The following is a 19,574-nucleotide window of genomic DNA, read 5'->3' on the forward strand; positions in this document are numbered from 1 at the left end:
GGCGGTGGTTCCCGGCCGCGCGCTGCGCGCGGCGGTGCTTAGTGATTGTCCTCAGGCTCCTGAGAAGCGAGGGGCGCGGCTGCCCAGTGGCTGCACGACTGCACCCGCGGGCCGAGGGGGGGGGCCGGGCCCCTGAGACCACCTCTTCGCTCCCTGTAAAGGTTTCCTGAAGAGACCGGCGCGGACCCGTTCCGAGCCTTCCGGACCACCCGCGGGGAACTGAACCTGAGCGCGGGGCCGCGGAGAGGTGAGTCGTGCAGGTTCGAGAGGGATCGGCGGGGAGGGCAGCCCCGCGGGCTGGGCAGGGAGAGCGGGCAGCGGAGACAGGGTCCTGCGGACCGGGCAGGGGGACTGCAGAGGGGGAATGCCGAGGGGAGCCCGTCGCAGGCGCCCACTCGCCCTGGAGAGCCAGACTTCCCAGTTTGGGGTGCCTAGGTGAGCTTTGGGGTCCAGCGGAGGACTTTTTGAGGAGACGGTCTGTACTCTTCATACCATATACGAGGAAGGCACTGACGTGTTTAAAAAGCCCTTAGAAGCAAAGCTTTGTGCGCTCTTTTCCGTTTTGTCCACTCGCCCTTTTCTCCAAGGCCTTTGCATTCCGCTTTTCTTCCTCCAACACACGCCGACTTGCAGGGAAGGAGGTCTGCGGACCGGTCCGCGACCGCCCTCAGCATCCTCCCTGGAGAAAGGCTCCCAGCTGCCCGCTGTTCTTGTCCCCACCCACCCCGCTCCTCGTAGGTCTCCTGGGAATGATTTTTTAAATGGTTCTCTTTTGTCTCTTAAAAGAATTCTCAAAACTTCAGGCCCTGAAGATTGTTCTTTCAGGAGCCTCGTCCTGCTCTATGTACTGTACCTCCATTTTCCACTGCTCCCAGTCTGATAAGCCGCACTTGTGCAACACATGGATCCTAATGAGCATTTCCACATACATTCCTTCATGCGTTTTCCTCGTTCACGGCATCACTGGCTTTTTAAATGAGGTGAAGAACAGCTGACAGTTGTAGAGCTAAGTTGTCCCATTCATACTCTTGCTCCGAAACGCGACCTCTCTTATTGGAGACCTGGGTTTAGCCACCATCACCATCCACCATCGGTGCTGGACATCTGCTGTGTCCCAAGCTAACCGTGTATCTGCTTATCTGACCATACCTTCCTCTGCTTAACTGAATTATGCTTTTCAAGCCCCAATTCGATTCCTAACTCCCCTTTGGGGTATAGGCCTTTGGTTCCAAACACTATTGTGTGGATGAGTAACAGTCTGTGATAAAATTTTCACTGGTTTGTAGCAATGTAAGAATGATACAGGGAATTTTTTCATGAACTTCAATTCACTTAAAGAACTATTATTATGCAGTCATTGAAAAAAATAAAGTAAATCTATGTGTACTTACATGACAACTTGTCTGATTCATTGTCAAGTGCGAGAAAAGATCCCATCTGTGCGTTTAAAGTACACATCTACTTGAGAGTGCACAGAAAATATCCTGAGGGATACGTAAGAAACTGGTAAAATTGGTTACCTTGGAGGAATGGGATGGGGGACAGGGGCCTTAAGTGGACTTGTTTATAAGGAAAATATTACTTTAAAGGTTTTTTTTAATGTGAATTTTGAGATCATTTCTACTTTTTTGGCATTCGAAGATTCTTTTATGAAATGATGGTGATGGTGGAGGTAGTTAGGTTTCGTTTTGTTTTGAATCATTCTCAACACAGTAAGAAGTTGCCAATATGGCTGTGGCCACATGGATCTCTCCTGTCTCTGAATTACTATTGCTTTTACCCTGTTAATTACAATCTCTTAGCACTCAGCTGTTCTGCAGTTTCATGTGTTTGGGCAATGCAAGGGTAGACCCCAAGACTCTAGTTCTCTATACATTACCTAGCCCCCTACACTGGCCACAGCAGGTGACACTCTGGAAACCTTTATTACTTGATTAGACATCAATCTTCAGCATCAGGTTTCTTAATTCAAATGTTTTAAAAGTGAACCAAGAATTTTTTTTCTCTTTTCCAGGAAGGTGCAATGGCAAGGAATTTATCAGTAATCTTAATCCTGACCTTCGCCCTTTCAGTTACAAATCCCCTTCATGAACCAGAATCAGCAGCTGCTTTTCCTCAGACCACAGAGAAAATTAATCCAAATTGGGAATCTGGCATTAATATTGACTTGGCAGTTACAGCACAGCGACATCATCTACAACAGCTTTTCTACCGCTATGGAGAAAATAATTCCTTGTCAGTTGAAGGGTTCAGAAAATTACTTCAAAATATAGGCATAGATAAGATTAAAAGAATCCATATACACCATGACCGAGAGCATCACTCTGACCACGAGCATCATTCTGACCACGAGCATCATTCCAACCACGATCGTCACTCTCACCGTAATCATGCTGCATTTGGTAAAAATAATCGGAAAACTCTTTGCCCAGACCATGACTCTGATAATTCAGGTAAAGACCCTAGAAATAGTCAGGGGAAAGGATCTCACCGAACAGAACACACCAGTGGTAGAAGGAATGTCAAGGAGAGCGTTAGTGCTAGTGAAGTGACCTCAACTGTGTATAACACTGTCTCTGAAGGAACTCACTTTCTAGAAACAATTGAGACTCCAAAACCTGGAAAACTCCTCCCCAAAGATATAAGCAATTCCACTCCACCCAGTATCACAGAAAAGAGCCGGGTAAGCCGGCTAGCTGGTAGGAAAACAAATGAATCTGTGAGTGAGCCCCGAAAAGGCTTTATGTATTCCAGAAACACAAATGAAAATACTCAGGAGGTAAGATAAGTGCTGTTCATTATTTTAATATACCTGTGTGTCTGTCCTGTTGTTGCCACTCTATCTCTAGTTGTAAACGAGTTTAACATAAAATGGTGAGGTTAATGAAAAGGGAATTTCTACCTTCTTACTAAGGCACTTGGCTCTAGGTGTGCCTGCTATGTTGTAATCATTCCTGATACAGAACTTGGGAAATAGTTCTTTGGTTAGCACAGTGCTGCCTGCTATAATTTTTTCTAATATAAAGTGTAAAATATGTATAGGAAGATATTAAGGTTATTTTTAGAGAAAGTCTGTAAAAGTGAGTATTACTAATTAAAATTGAAAATGAGGAGTTGAAAAAGCAAGAGTTGGAAATCATGTTTTAGGGGAAGGTGTGGCCAAAAGGGCTAAAGAATGCTGAAAAGAGCACTACTGCTTCCTTGGCAGAAAAACCGCAGTGATTTGAGGAGTGGTTGAATTTGGAGCAACTACCAAGAATGTCATGCTGGATGAGTGAAAAATCTGGGCATTGAGGTTCTGAGTTCATGTGGTTTCTCTAGAATAGACTTCCAGACTGTACATAATTCACCTTGGCTGAGAGAGATCAAGAACAAGGAATTAGCTGGTATACTTTAATAAGCAAAACTTAAGTACTTCATTCAAACCAGTATTTGTACAAATTCTAGAATACTAGTGATGGTCATAGCAATAGCAACACTGGTGATGAAGTTTGCTCTGATAAGTATTGGCTGAGAATCGTGGGAGTTTAAAATGTTTTACAGAAGATAAGAAACAGATACTAAAGCCAATTTTTTTTTTTTTTTTGGTGGGGGAGGTTAGATTGTATAGAGGAGTTTCTTCAAACTAAGCTTGTCCCCCAATTAAGTTGTTGCAAACATCTGCCTGCCAGTACAGGTTTGTTTTATTAAACAGCCTTGGTCTCCACAAGAGTAATCTGCATAATTTAATATTCTCTCATTGTAGAGAATTATTTTGCCAGGTATGTAGACAGAACTGAGCTAAGTTTTTGCAAGTAGGGTCATTACTGGGAAAGCGACATGTCTTGGGCTTGTTTAGGCCAAGTAGGATAGCGTTAGTACTAAAGCAACATATTTCTCAATCTCTAATGAACCCCATTTTGAAATTAAAGCTCATTTCCTTAATAGGTTTATACAATGAGTTAACAGGCTTGTGAATCCATTTATCCTCAAGCTTGTTCCACTTGAGGCTTTCTCCCTAAGTGACTGGTGATGTAACTACTTCTCCCAAGAAGTAGGCAGAAGAGGTGAGATACCACCCTTGTGAGACATCGTATTAATATCTCCAGGTAGCTAGAGGCAAATTCCAAAGTACTCAAAACAAAAGTTAATTTTAACCTGCATTAACTTGAAAAAATAAAGAAGTAGCTTTATTCAGGAAAGAGGTTGTGTCATCAAGCTACTATTTTGGATTCTCTAATGGGAATGACTTTTGGTGATTTTCACTGCTTTGTTTCCTTCAGTGTTTCAATGCATCAAAGTTACTTACGTCTCATGGCATGGGCATCCAGGTGCCACTGAATGCAACAGAGTTCAACTATCTCTGTCCAGCCATCATCAATCAAATCGATGCAAGATCTTGTCTGATTCATACAACAAGTGAAAAAAAGGCTGAAATCCCTCCAAAGACCTATTCTTTACAAATAGGTAGAGTTGCCTTTTTATGTAAAAATAATTTCCAGCAGATACAGTTATGTTGTCCTTTTCCTTATATTCTCATCAACCTATTTGTTTTCAGCATAATTCCAAATATATCATCTTAGTTATTCTCTGCTGTGAATGTGAAGAAAGCAAGCAAATGTGTTAGCCTCACCCTTTTTAGAAACCCAGAAAATAAAACTTAGATTATGATTTGTCTGAGATCATCCTACAGGAGGTGTCAAAATCATCTGAAATTTGAGTTTTTTATATCATGTCACACTGTTTGGGAAGGGGGTCAGAGTTAATCTCTGCTTAGGAGCCTACTTCTGGTATGTTCTTATTGATAAGTGAAACTAGGATAAGGTGTGCTATAGTGTAGGGTCACATTGCTCAAAAGCTATAATGAGAAAGAAATAATTGGTTTGTTTACCGAGGAAATTACTGAGTTCCTGGTTTCCTTCTTTTTCTCCTTTCTTTCATTTCTCTTTTTTGTTGTTGTTGTTTTAACTTTCTTCTCTTTTATAATTTAGCTGTTATGGGACTCTGAAAACTGAGTTCTGGAGTGAACTAGAGTTCATTCTTGGTAACCCTTTTTTTCCCTCTTTCACCCCAATCTGAAGAATTGCCTACAAGGGCTTACCTGGACAGTTCCTAAATACCATCAGGTTGTTTATTTGACAGACAACAAGTTTCTTGGTTATTATGCTATTGCCACAGTCCTGTTTGCATTGAATTTGTGTTTATTTAGTTCAAAAGTCTCTCTTTGAAGTTTATTTAATTGTATGATTTTCCTTTGTTTTGTTTGACAGCCTGGGTTGGTGGCTTTATAGCCATTTCCATCATTAGTTTCCTGTCTTTGCTGGGAGTTATCTTAGTGCCTCTCATGAACCGAGTGTTTTTCAAATTTCTCCTAAGTTTCCTTGTGGCATTAGCTGTTGGGACTTTGAGTGGTGATGCTTTTTTACACCTTCTTCCACATGTAAGTACAGTAATTTATCCTATTAGTGTTTCATTAGTCAACATTGAAAAAATATTTTTTATTTGTGTTAGAATTCTTTATGTTGATTTGTATGAAAAGTTCGAAATTTGGTTTAGAGAAGTTGATTTTAAAATATATTTCATAACTTACAGTGTGCTATGTGCCACTGCACTCCAGCCTAGATGACAGTGTGAGACCCCATCTCAAAAAAAAATTTTTTTTTAAATGAATGCCACATTCCTCACTATATGTCATTGGGGGGAAATATATATATATATTTGGTCACTGAAAGCTGCATTTTTGTGGTAGATCTTAATACATGTTCATGTATTTTGCTTTTCTTTTTAAGGGCGTTTACTAAATATGGACTAATTTAACTTTTTGGTACCCTTAATAAAAGGAGACAAATTCTGCTCAGATATTAGTACTATGACAAACAGCAGGTGTGAATTATTTGCTTACCTGTTAGTATAATTGCTACAGAAATAAAATATGTGACCCTTTATGTATGCAAGAAACTTAAAGAAGTTTTCTTCAGAGTTGAATTTATGTGTGTATTTAGAGATTTACACTTTGTGACACACAAAACAAGTTTGGTAAAGTGAATTTTCTTTTCCATTAAATACTAGGATGGGGGCTCAGGCAGAAAACATTTGGCTCTCATTTTCTAAATTTCTTTTAAAGGTTTTCAGGTAAGTGAGAAAAGGAAGTCACTCCATTCCTAGAGCACTACAAATCTCCTGTTCATTCAGTAGTGAAAGAACATTATTTTGCTGTAACAAGCTCTCTGACCACCAGACGGCAGATATTCAGGAATACCTGCAGCACAAAGTGGCATGTATACTTGCTGTACTTTGTGGACAGCCCACCCCTCCACCCCCTGAGTCTCACCTGTGTTAGTGTGCTCCACACCAATTCCCTAACATGCAGTAGCAGTAGTTCTGTGCTCAGTGTTTCAGTGCATCACAGCCCCTGCAAGCTGCTGAGGCTGTGCACCTGGATCTCAGGTACCTGCCAGGGCCCATCACTACAGACTAGGCTTTTTACAAGACTGGTCGGATGACATTGGTATGGGCTTTTCAGTTGGGAATATTAATATAAGCAGTAGATAACTATATGCCCATTAAGTCTAACAGTTCCATGTTATTCGTGACCATGGTAATGTGTCAGACATTGAAAATACTACCTATATATTATGAGGGCCACTGGGGAATATATCTGTCTTTACACTGAACAGACCCACTCTATTAAGGGCCATAGTACATTATATACATTAAGTTCTAGATAGCTAGCTGCTTGATAGTCATTTTGTTTTTAACATCCTGAACTTTCCCTCAACTCTGAAGTACCTGAAAAACTGCCTAATTCTGAATGATTTCACATTGTACCTTACTGTTTTGGCCAACTTTTCTGACATTTGTGAAACTAATGAATTTATAAATTACATATCATTTTGCCTTTAGTCTCATGCAAGTCACCACCATAGTCACAGCCATGAAGAACCAGCAATGGAAATGAAAAGAGGACCACTTTTCAGTCATCTATCTTCTCAAAACATAGAAGAAAGTACCTATTTTGATTCCACGTGGAAGGGTCTGACCGCTCTAGGAGGCTTGTATTTCATGTTTCTTGTTGAACATGTACTCACATTGATCAAACAATTTAAAGATAAGAAGAAAAAGGTAAGAAAAAATATACTAAAGTACTTACTGCATACCAGATATTTATTTATACTAGTACTCTAACTAGTTTGTTAGAGTAACATGTCCAGATTGTATGACATTTATTTGAGAGGGGGTTCAGTACCCTTGAAGTACTTTTTGGTCTCAGAGGGATTCATGTACAGCATTTTTGTATCTGAATAACACTGGAGATTTCTATCTTCAGTATTCCCTTAAAACTCATGAAAGGATAAGAAAGGCAAGGATAAACAGCTATATAAATGACCAAACAAGGTACAAGCAGGGCCTTGAAGACCAGAAGTATCGTGGATACACTGTCAATATTTATTGGTGGTTATGATTATTGTGATTAATTTTAAATTATTCACCCAGTAGCTGAATGTTCTATTTTGTTTAAAAGGCAAGATGTGACTTTCACAAGCTTGCCCTTTGCAAATTGGATCAGAAAATAGTATGAAGTCAAACAGTAGGCTCTTTATTTATGGTAAAAAAAAAAAAAAAAAAAATACCTTTGAGTTTACTACTTCTTATGTGATGTGATGAGGCAAGTCAGTCAAAAGACTGTCAGGAGACTTTTTAAAGTGGTATATGCATGTCTTACATTTTAATTGAACCTTAAAACATCTGTACACTCATATTCTGCCTATTTGTCTTTGAGTTGTTCTATATTCTGTATCATCGTCTGTTTTTCTTTTCTTTTTTAGCAGCCATGCTGCTTCATCTACAATTTCCAATTTTGGTTTCTCTAAAATTGAACAAGAGGTTACACACTTGTGAAGCTATTCTGAGTGTAGAATCTAGATTTTAGAAATTAAAAAAATTTTATACAGTGGTAGCCTTAACATAATTTGATAGCTTTTTTAGCATCTTGCCTTTGAATCTTTAAAACACCTTTTGTGCTCATAGAGTAACTATTCTCACCATCATTTCATAATTTGAGCAGTATGTAATTAAATTGTGCAGTGACAATAACAAGTGTGACTGGTGTGAAGAGGTCTGAAAACTAACACAGTTGGTTCTTGCTGAGCATAGAGCTCACTGTGGGAAACAGAAATGTGTGTGTAAATAGGAAAGTGGCCTCCTTATCCATCCTATGACTATTTACCCTTAGGGATTTTATATTAACTAAAATCTCAAATTGAAAATTTTGAACTCTTTCCTTAGTGAACATAAGTTTAGAGGGAAGAAGTCAAATAAGAATAGTTTACTCACAGAAGTCATCTCCTGTGTTCCCATTGTCCAATTAGTCACTTCACTTGGACTGCTTTGAAGATATAGCCTACTTCTTTGTCTTTTTTTTTTTTTCTTTTCCTTTTTATAAGAGACCCGGCAGGGTCTCACTCTGTTGCCCAGACTGGACTGGAATGCAGTGGCATGATCATTCAGTTCACTGAAGCCTCAAACTCCTGAGCTCAGCCTGGGACTAGAGGCCATGATGCCTGGCTAATTTTTCTATTTTTAATAGAGATGGGGTCTCACTCTTGGTCAGGCTGGTCTCAAACTCCTGAGCTCAAGTGATCCCCCCGCCTCAGCCTCCCAGAGTGCTAGGATTACAGGCATGAGCCACCATGCCCGGCCCCATCCTACTTCTTTAAGTTTTCTGGAATTCTTAACCTTTCTAAAAAATGATTATAGGGGGTGGTGGGGCCTTGGGGCTGGGTTGTGGTTTTCTTTACTGTGTTTCTAGTTCAAATGTCATAATTTATTTAATATTCTTATTTCACATTGGTTTTCAAATTTTACCTAAAGATAGCTTTTCTTTAGCCTGGCACTCTTTAACCTGGGACCCTAAGAGATAGGGTCTCTATTATCTAATATAGAATAGTTTTTTTCAAACTCCAGGTTATTAGTGAGTTGTAAAATCAATTTCTGTTATGACCAATATTTTTATTTTTATTTTATTTTTATTTTTTTTATTTCAGGATATTATAAGGGTACAAACATTTTGGTTACATTTTATGTCTTTGCCTCACCCAAGCGAGGATTAGAGGCATGCCCTTCCCCTCTACAATGCTCACCGTGTCCATTAGTTATGAGTTTACCGCCCTCCCCAACCCCCTAATCGCTGCAGAATATTACTACCACGTGAATGACCAATATTTTTAAATGCAACAATAATTTTATAGGATATGACATATATTACTGTGTATAAATTATGTATATCACTGTAGGAGGTAGTCAGATATTTGATGATCTCTACTCGAAAATATTATCTACTAGAACATAGGCTCCTAACAGCCAGGACCTCTCTATCTTGTTTACTGCTTTATCTTTTTTTTTTTTTTTTTTAACTGCTTTATCTTTAATGCCTAGAGATATTCTACTTCTTTCAGTTCAGGGACAATGCTGGCATTTTCCTGCTTCCAGGGCCTTCCCACAAGCTCTTCTTCCTGCCTGGAACACTGCCTCTCCCCTCCTTCCCCACCAAACTCCTACTTATCTGTAGGTCTTGGTATAAATGTTCCATTTTTTTTCAAGGGAGCCTGTCCTGAAACTTATTTAGGTCTTATTATTATACACTCGATAATACCTCTCTGTGTTTTTCTTTTGTAAAATGTATTGAAAATTGCAATCAAAGAATTATATAATCATGATCTGTTTAAGCCTCCCTGTGGATGATAAGCCTCATGAGTCTGTATGTATCTGCCAGCACTTAGCATGGGGAATAATATTACAGATGCTTACTACTTATGGAATGAAAGAACTGACTAAACTGTAAGTTCTAGGATCATACCCAAGGAGAGACAAAGCACCAGCAAAAATGATTTAGGATACCCTGAATTCATTTATTTTCATAAATATTTAAGTGCTTTCTCTGATTGATTTGTCTGTTTACCTTTAAAAACTAAGAATGTATATGTACCTTATATACTGTTAGAGTTAGAAAGAAATCTCATGTATGGTGATGATTAAGTCATATTCAGAGATACCGCATAAGAAATCTTTTGTGTGATAATTTTCATCATTTAAATATTTTCTACATGAGTAGATACACACAGGCACCATTGTTCAAACAGTAATCTTTATACAACATAGATGTTGCTTGGACTCGGGGACAATCTTTCAAGCATAGTATTTGGGATGGTTAAACAACCTAGTGATAAATTTAAGGCTAATAGAGACTTATTTGAAATGAGAAAGCATGTTAATGGTGTTTTATTAAAGAAAAGTGTTTTAATAACTGAAAAACTAAGTATAGTTTTAGGTTATAAAAAGTATGAGAAGTATGGAGTGTCAATGTCCAGAAGAGGCATGGAGAAAACCAAGCAGTTGTTTAGCAGATCACTAAATGCCTGAAGGAAATGCCCCTAGCTGGTTCTAAATTGGTAACCTAAAGTAGAGCTGCTTAATTTTAAAAGTGCATAGGAATGAGGGGATCTGGTTAAAATTGACATTCTAATTCATTAGGTCTGGGTGTGGCCTGAGAATGTGATTTCCAACAAGCTCCTAGGGGATGCTGTGTTGCTTGTATAAGACTGCATTTGGAGTGGGTGACCTAGGGAGAATTCAGGAAGACTAATGGGTGATTTTTCTACATCTCATATTATGGTGGCATTAATTCTTTACCTTTCTGACAGTTACTATGCGTAGGATACACTATTAGGTGCTGTGCAAACAAGTACAGGCTCTGCTCCTAGATGGCTTTTATTGCAGAAGGCTGTTATTCTGCTTTCTTTTTCTATATCATTTGCTTACCCATTTATTTAAAGCTGTACACATAACAAATTAACTACTTTAAAGTATTGCTTTCCTTTGCTATTTTAGAATCAAAAAAAACCTGAAAATGATGATGACGTGGAGATTAAGAAGCAGTTGTCCAAGTATGAATCTCAACTTTCAACAAATGAGGAGAAAGTAGACACAGATGATCGTAAGTCCTTATGAGTAAATCTGAGGGCTGGAGGAAGTTCATTGCTCTGTGATTTGTAGGTAGCTCGGACTATCTGGAAGAGATGGGCCCATGTCCTTTTGGTGTTTTGTTTTGTTTTTTAACTATTTCACTTTGTAAAAATTGCCAGTGAGTAGTTTGTTTCTGTATACATTACATATATTGTAATATTTACATATTTTTTTTCTGTAATTTTTTATTTTATTTATTTATTTATTTTTTGAGACAGAGTCTTGCTCTGTCGCCTGGGCTAGAGTGCTGTGGTGTCAGCCTAGCTCACAGCAAACTCCTGGGCTCAAGCAATTCTCCTGCCTCAGCCTCCCAAGTAGCTGGAATTACAGGCGCACACCGCCACACCCGGCTAATTTTTCCATGTTTAGTAGAAACGGGTCTTGCTCTTGCTCAGGCTGGTCTCGAACTCCTGAGCTCAAACAGTCCTCCTGCCCTGGCCTCCCAGAGTGCTAGGATTATAGGCGTGAGCCACTGTGCCCAGCCTAATTTTTTATTTTGAGGTAAATTCATACTTAATAGAAAAGTTTCAGAAACAGTGCAAAGGATTCCTGTATTCCTATATCCCCTTCACTCAGATTCCCCAATTATTTTACCACACATTTGTCATTTTTTCTTTCGCTGTCTACGCGTGCACACACACACATACACAACACACACACACATACACACTTTTCTAAACCATTTGAGAGTAAATTAGAGACATGCCTCCTTACCCCTAAGTACTTCAGTGTGTTTCCTAAGAAAGAGGACATTCTCTTACATAACCACAGTTTAATTACCAAAATCAGAAAATTTACACTGACACAATGCCATTCGCTAGTCTATAGACCTTATTCTTTTTTTCAAAATATCTTTATAGTTAATTTTTATCACTAGCACCCCCGTCAAAAAAAAAATTGGTCCAGAGTACAATCTAGGATCAAATGTTGCATTTAGTTGCCTCTTACTTGGGGTTTGTTTAATATTTTTTCATGATTAGATAGATCAGGTTTGGCAGGAACATCAGAAAGTGGTATTGTGTCCTTTTCAGTGACCTGATATGATGCACTGTCAATCGGTGGTGTTAATTTTGACCACTTGGCTAAGGTTGTATCTACCATGTTTCTCCAATTTTTCCTGTAACTTGATGGTTAGCCTGGCATTTCTTGTTGGACAGACTCAATTAAGATTCAAATTTTCAACCAAACTCCTTGCCATGACCTTCAAGGTCCTACCGAGCCCTCCACTCTCCCCCATCATTCACTTTGCCCCAGCCCCACTGGCCCTCTTTTCACCCTGTGAGCACACAAGATTTGTCTCTAGGCCTCACAGTGCCTGTGCCTTCTGTTTTGGACTACTCTTTCCTAGATCTTCACATCAGTTTCCTCCTCCTGCCGTTCAGGTCTCAGCTCTGATATATCCTCCTTCCCTGATCACCCAAATGCAACACACAGGTCTCCTAGTCACTTTCCAGCATATACCCTTCTCTAATTTCTGCTTACCAGTGCTCAAACTACCTTATTTATATGTGTTTCCTTGCTAAGTAGCTATCTCCCCACAAGCACATAAGCTCCTCGAAGGCAGATTGTTCCTTGTGTTCCTCTTTAGCCCCAGTGCCTGTCAGAGTGCCTGGCACAGCACAGGTGCTCAACAGAGAGTTGCTGACTGGGGGTAGAGAAAAACTTTATTGTTGCTGCTGCCTCCTTCTAAGGTTTCCTATCCACCCTGTATTCCCCAACATGCTGTTTTTCTCTAAAGAGCAAGTAAAATGCTTTCACTCTTTCCTGCATCTATTTCCTCTTCAACTTTTTTAATGGACTCCAGTGAAATGTGTACCAGTGAAAGGAAATAGCTGCTCTAGAACTGGACCACAGTGTCAGGGATGCTCCCAAGAAAATTGATAACAGTGTACAGGACAAAATAAAAAACACCCCTTATTGTTACAATTTACTTTTCTTTGCACAAATAGATAATAAATCCTTCTTGGTGATGATGAAACAATTCAGATTCTCCTTTTTTCCCTTGAATTTTGCCTTCCAAAAAAGAAGTCAGAGGATAGTACTACACATGTTTTTTATTTCCAATTTTCAGTATTTTTCTAAATAAATATTTTGAAATATCTAACATAAAATTTTTCTAAAACAAGCATGCGCTGCTTTTATGATGAGAAAAAAGTCATCTTTAAAAATAGAAGAAGGCAGAAGAAATTAAGGTTGAATCTAGGTGGTAGTTAGTGAAGATTAATGTTTAAAATCCACTCTTTGGCACAGTGACTCACACCTGTAATCCCAGAGACCCTGGAGGCTGAGGCGGGAGGATTGCTTGAGGCCAGGAATTCCAAGCTACAGTGAGCTATGATTGTGCCACTGTACTCCAGTCTAAATGACAGAGCAAAACCCTATCTCTAAATAAATAAATAATAAAATTCATTTTAATGTTTTTGTTTTTCCCCAGCATTCTCTAGAAAGCACATTCTTAATGTTTGAAAACATTCATTTTCTAAAGTTCACTAAAGCCTATTGATAGTTTTCATCAATAAATTCTCTAATGTTTTGTTCTGCAGATGTGAAAGAGCTACAATGCTTTAACATCTTTTGTTGACTTTGTCCGTGGGAACATTTCAAATGTGTCCAAGTACATTAACAGAGCCTTCTTTGTCCCAATGTCTTTTATGTTTATTCCTAGGAGCTGAAGGATATTTACGAGCAGACTTACAAGAGCCCTCCCACTTTGATTCTCAACAGCCAGCTATCTTGGAAGAAGAAGAAGTCATGATTGCTCATGCTCATCCACAAGAAGTCTACAATGAATATGTACCCCGAGGGTGCAAGAACAAATGCCATTCACATTTCCATGATACACTCGGCCAGTCAGATGATCTCATCCACCATCATCATGACTACCATCATATTCTCCATCACCACCACCACCAAAACCACCATCCTCACAGTCACAGTCAGCGCTACTCTCGGGAGGAGCTGAAAGATGCTGGCATTGCCACGTTGGCCTGGATGGTGATAATGGGTGATGGCCTGCATAATTTCAGTGATGGCCTAGCAATTGGTATACATCTATATATTTGTTCCTTGTTGGTTGACCCTGAAAATGTCACATGAAACACCCAAATTTTAAAAGAATAGGTTAGTTTAAATAAGGGTACTAGTGATATCAAGATTATCAAATTGTAATTTCTTTTTTTTTTTTTTGAGACAGTCTTTCTCTGTTACCCAGGCTAGAGTGCAGTGGCATCATCATAGCTCACTGCAACCTCAGATTCCTGGGCTCAAGCAATCCTCCTACCTCAGTCTCCCAAGTAGCTGGGACTACAGGGACATGCCACCACACCCAGCTAATTTTTTCTATTTTTGGTAGAGATGGGGGTCTCGCTCTTGATCAGGCTGGTCTCAAACTCCTGACCTCAAGTAATCCTCCCTCCTCAGCCACCCAGAGTGCTAGGATTACAGGTGTGAACCACTGCACCTGGCCTTCAAATTGTTAACTTCTTTTACTATTTTGACAATGAAGTACTCAATAAATATTAAATACAATTAAATGCTAGGAACTGTGCCTAGCCCATTACCTAATTTGTAACTGTCAAAAGTTTTCTTAATTTGCAAGGTTTTAAGATCAGGCTTTAATTTTATTAAGCATCTGTGAGATTTTTTTCCTCCCCTATATATTGAAGGTCTCTTATCAGTAATATAAATAATTTTTATAAAGGTAAAATTATCTTTTCTGTCTTCTTTTATGCTAAAGAAATCTTCATACATCTGATAAGACTAGTTATCAATCTCTATCCAAACAAGAATTACAGAATTTTTGCTATTGTTGTACCACAATAAGTATTGGGAATACTTATAAATTTTAGTAATTTAGTGCTAGAAGGAACCATGGAAGTAATTACAAATGAGAGAGCTGAGGCATGGAAAGGTGGAGCCACTTTCCACCTTGGCAGTGCTGTTTTATAGCCAGGCTGAGAGGAGCTCCAGCCTTGGCTCCCTAAGAGTCAGGTGCTCTTCCTCCTATACTGTATTGTGCGCAGCATAAGCATTCAAAGGAGGACTGTCCAAATGCACAGTCGTAGTTTATAATCGACAGATTGTACAATGCATTAGCTTTTTAAAGGGGGAGGAGCTATTTAGAGTCTCCTTATAAGATAGTGAGAGAATGAATGTAAGCAAGTCTAATTACATAGTGAATTCCTCTGAGGCAAGTAAAACATATTTATACTCTAGACAGCTGAGTTTTTTCCTAAATCTTTTAAACAGTTATTTTACTTTCTTGAATAAGTGTTGTATACGGTAGCAGTTACTTCCCAGGTTTGTATAAGATCATCTACTCACTCTAAGGCACACCTGCTTGTGCTCCTTTGGGAAATTTAGACCTAATGAAATGTAATCTAATGAAGAGAAATATTACAAAGAAGATACAGAGTTGCATTGGGAAAATTCTATACATTCACAGCCAAAATATATTTTGTTCCAAGTCATTTTGTATGCTAATAAGATTTAAAAGTACACAAAATAATGTAGCCAAATATTTCTGATTGATTTTTACACAGGTGCTGCTTTTACTGAAGGTTTATCAAGTGGTTTAAGTACTTCTGTTGCTGTGTTTTGTCACGAGTTGCCTCATGAATTAGGTAAGAGAAATATGTAAAATGTATTTGCCAGGTGGTTGGAACCATCCTAGTGTCACTGGCTTTTGCTAATAATAGTCCCGGCAAGCTTCTTCATAACTTCCATGCCTTGTCGTAAGTCTGCTAGCTTAGCTGGCTTTCTTTTCTTACTGAGCACAAGTTTGTTTCCAGCTAGAATTCTAACCCCACAGGTATGAGTACACAGTTCCTTATGTGGGGTTGCCAAAGAGGTACCTGGGCCCCCTGTGTCATCTTCTTTTCCGTACCAAATATCTTTCTATACCAGCATACTGGTGACATGAGTGATCATCTTCACATACACGTTGTAGATAAGACTATAGGAAACAAAGGGATCATCTTCCATTATCAGAAAGAAGTTGGGAAAAAAATCTCATTGGAGCTGAAGAAAAGGAAAGTTGATGAATTATGTTTTGAATATCGTTCTTCTTTGTCACTAGAACTTAAAACCTTCCCTAGTTCTGGATACTGGTTCACATCCTTGTTTTTCTTCTTATGGAGACCTATTCACAGACCCCCAACATCATTTTCACTTTTATTATTTGCCACATGTTCAGCCATTCAGAAGGCCTCCCATCTGCCTGCTCAGTGGTTCTAATCTTCAGCATCTAATTTATGTTCCCCATTCCAGATCTTTCATGCCACGTGAAGCCTTTCAACTATTTCCATCTTCATGTATCTCTTTTCTCCTTTTATAACTGTAACATTAGACTCATTGGCTCTTAATTCTATATTGCCTTTTTTTTTTTTTGAGACAGAGTCTCCCTCGCTCTGTTGCCCAGGCTAGAGTGAGTGCCGTGGCATCAGCCTAGCTCACAGCAACCTCAAACTCCTGGGCTTAAGCGATCCTACTGCCTCAGCCTCCTGAGTAGCTGGGACTACAGGCATGCGCCACCATGCCCGGCTAATTTTTTCTATATATATTTTTAGTTGTCCATATAATTTCTTTCTATTTTTAGTAGAGATGGGGTCTCGCTCTTGCTCAGGCTGGTCTCGAACTCCTGACCTCGAGCGATCCACCCGCCTCGGCCTCCCAGAATGCTAGGATTACAGGCGTGAGCCACCACGCCCGGCCCTATATTGCCTTTTAATTTACTGATCATTTCATATGTGTTCTCCACCTTCCTCTCCCTTCTTTGTGACCAATTATAAGCTCCTTGAAGCCAGTGCAAGAGCACAATAGTAAATTTGTGGTATTTATAATTCATTGACAAAGTGTGTAAGCCTTAAGAAAACTTTGGCTAAAAGATACCCTTAGTTTATAGAGCTGTTAGGGTATTTTACTGATTAACACTGCTTTAGCCCTGGGTAATTCTTAATTTTGCTTTTTTTTTCCTCCCTCAAAAAAATTGGAGAATTTTCTTAAATCTGGGCATTCTCTTGGGTATGTGTCTTAAAACTGATTTTTCAATTAATTACTTTTTCCTCTTTTTTTGTTTTTTGTTAAAGGTGACTTTGCTGTTTTACTAAAGGCTGGCATGACTGTTAAACAGGCTGTCCTTTATAATGCTTTGTCAGCCATGCTGGCATATCTTGGAATGGCAACAGGCATCTTCATTGGTCATTACGCTGAAAATGTTTCTATGTGGATATTTGCACTTACTGCTGGCTTATTCATGTATGTTGCTCTGGTTGATATGGTAAGTTTTTAAGAAGTCAAATTACATTATTGACTAACAATAAAATAGAGAAAACATTCAGTAAAACCTCATTTTAAAAAAAGGTTTTAGATTAAATGCAGTAGTGATAAGATGTGATTCTATACTCAAAAAGGTGGAGTGTGAGGTACACAGTTCCCTATGTGCAGTTCTTTAAGAGTATATTTTTTTGGATTGTTAATTACAGGCACACCCTTATCCTGCTTAATGTGTATCAGGATGCACAAATATATCTTACCCCTTCTGATGTACATCTTTATTTTTATTTATTTATTTTTTAATAATTTCCTGATCCAGGCTGGGCGTGGTGGCTCACACCTGTAATCCTAGCACTCTGGGAGGCTGAGGCGGGAGGATCACTCAAGGTCAGGAGTTCGAGACCAGCCTGAGCAAGAGTGAGACCCCGTCTCTACTAAAAATAGAAAGAAATAGCCAAACAGCTAAAAAGAGAAAAAATTAGTGGGGCATGGTGGTATGTGTCTATAGTCTCAGCTACCCGGGAGGCAGAGACAGGAGGATCTTTGAGCCCAGGAGTTAGAGGTTGCTGTGAGCTAGGCTGATGCCACGCACTCTAGCCCGGGCAACAGAGTGAGACTGTCTCCAAAAAAAAAAAAAAATTCCTGATCCATAGGAACTGTGAGATGATGTATCCTAGAGTAGAATCTCAGTAGTCGTACATTGAATTGTCTGTAGATCTGTAGAAAACCTAGCATAAGCTACATATTGTTGGCATGCTGTGTATTTCAGAATGCTTAAAGTTTCCTTATTAATTGACAAAGGAGTCTTAATTTTTTATCACCAAAGTCCTCAAAACAATCCCAGCCAATCTTACTGCTAAAAGTATATTTTATAGTATAAGGTTTTCTATCTCTGAACTGAAAGTGAGCCACATGTTATATTCAATTCAGATATGCAGGCAGTAACTAAAGCAGGAAAATCAATATAACTTTTCATTTTACAGTGGAACAAACTGAAACAATAGCAATTTTTTATCGCTCACAATGTCATGTATAATCATTGTTCATTAAACTGCTAGGAAATGCTGTGTGATATTAGGTAGAGTCAGTTTGTATGTAATCGTATTTTTAAGGAATTGACCCATCATATACCCAGCTACATAAAAAGCTAGGATACTGTCCTATAAATTCTTCTAAAAACTAATATAATTCTGGAAACTTAAATGTTACTCTTCCCCCTCACCCGCCTTTTTTTTTTTTTCTTTAAGGTACCTGAAATGCTGCACAATGATGCTAGTGACCATGGATGTAGCCGCTGGGGATATTTCTTTTTACAGAATGCTGGGATACTTTTGGGTTTTGGAATTATGTTACTTATTTCCGTATTTGAACATAAAATTGTGTTTCGTATAAATTTCTAGTTAGGGTATAAATGCTAGAGTAGCTTAAAAAATTGTTGTCATAGTTTGAATAGGTCATAGGGAGTTGAGTTTGTATGCTGTGATATGCAGCGTTTAAAGTTAGTGGATTTTGTGATTTTTGTATTGAATATTGCCATCTGTTATAAAGTCAATTATGGTGGTAACATAAAGGTACGTTTTAATATTTAAGTTATTGTATTTTGGAAATATAAGCTATATGTGCAATTCACCATTACCAGTCTATTGTATAAACAAGGGATTTGGCATGACATGTTCTGTATATTTCAGGAAAAATGTTCTTAATACTTTTTCTAGAACTAATTTAACACAGTAATTCTCATGCTAGACTTTAGGCTGCTGAAGAACTGCTGGTGTTTAGGAGTAAGGATGTGCATGAAGCCTAAGATACAGATAAAGCTTGTACTGAATTTAAGCTAAGAAATACGGAAGAAAACAGAAGAATCTGAGCATTGAGGAGGCATAGATTTCTTATAAAATCACAAAGTTTGTTATAATATAGAGGAGAGAAATTTAGATTTAAATTTAAAAAGGCAGAATTAGAATAGAGTACATTCATAAACATTTCTTGTCAGAGTATTAATGTTCTTGTAAAAACAGCACTTTTCATATACTATTTTAGTTGTACATTTAGCTTTGTATAATACGTAAGTCTAGATATATTTAATGAATTCAAGCAATATATCACTTGACCAAGAAATTGGAATTTTTAAGTATTTGTGCAGAGATATACCAGATGAGTATAGTGAGTAATTTTACGTGTCACCAGAAGACTTGGTTATTGCCAAGTTACCAATCACCAAAAGTTATATGAGTGGATGTTCTGGTTATCTGGTTTGCCAAATGTCAGAGTATTAAAACTTTGATATATGTGAAGACATT

The 19,574-nt window shown here is 38.5% G+C and overlaps 1 protein-coding gene across 1 annotated transcript; it reads left to right on the top strand.

Annotated features, from left to right (window-relative positions):
* The first annotated feature begins 6 nt into the window (after positions 1 to 6).
* Positions 7 to 18,891, top strand: SLC39A6 (solute carrier family 39 member 6). Its single transcript, XM_069468104.1, has 10 exons — positions 7 to 247; positions 2,015 to 2,779; positions 4,263 to 4,446; positions 5,250 to 5,419; positions 6,883 to 7,101; positions 10,867 to 10,972; positions 13,667 to 14,044; positions 15,543 to 15,623; positions 17,088 to 17,278; positions 18,522 to 18,891. Exons 2-10 carry the CDS (start codon positions 2,024 to 2,026, stop codon positions 18,672 to 18,674), a joined length of 2,238 nt encoding a protein of 745 aa, XP_069324205.1. The 5' UTR covers positions 7 to 247; positions 2,015 to 2,023; the 3' UTR covers positions 18,675 to 18,891.
* The last annotated feature ends 683 nt before the right edge of the window (positions 18,892 to 19,574 follow it).

Source organism: Eulemur rufifrons, chromosome 5 (genome assembly GCF_041146395.1).
Source record: "Eulemur rufifrons isolate Redbay chromosome 5, OSU_ERuf_1, whole genome shotgun sequence".
NCBI classification, from domain to species: domain Eukaryota; kingdom Metazoa; phylum Chordata; class Mammalia; order Primates; family Lemuridae; genus Eulemur; species Eulemur rufifrons.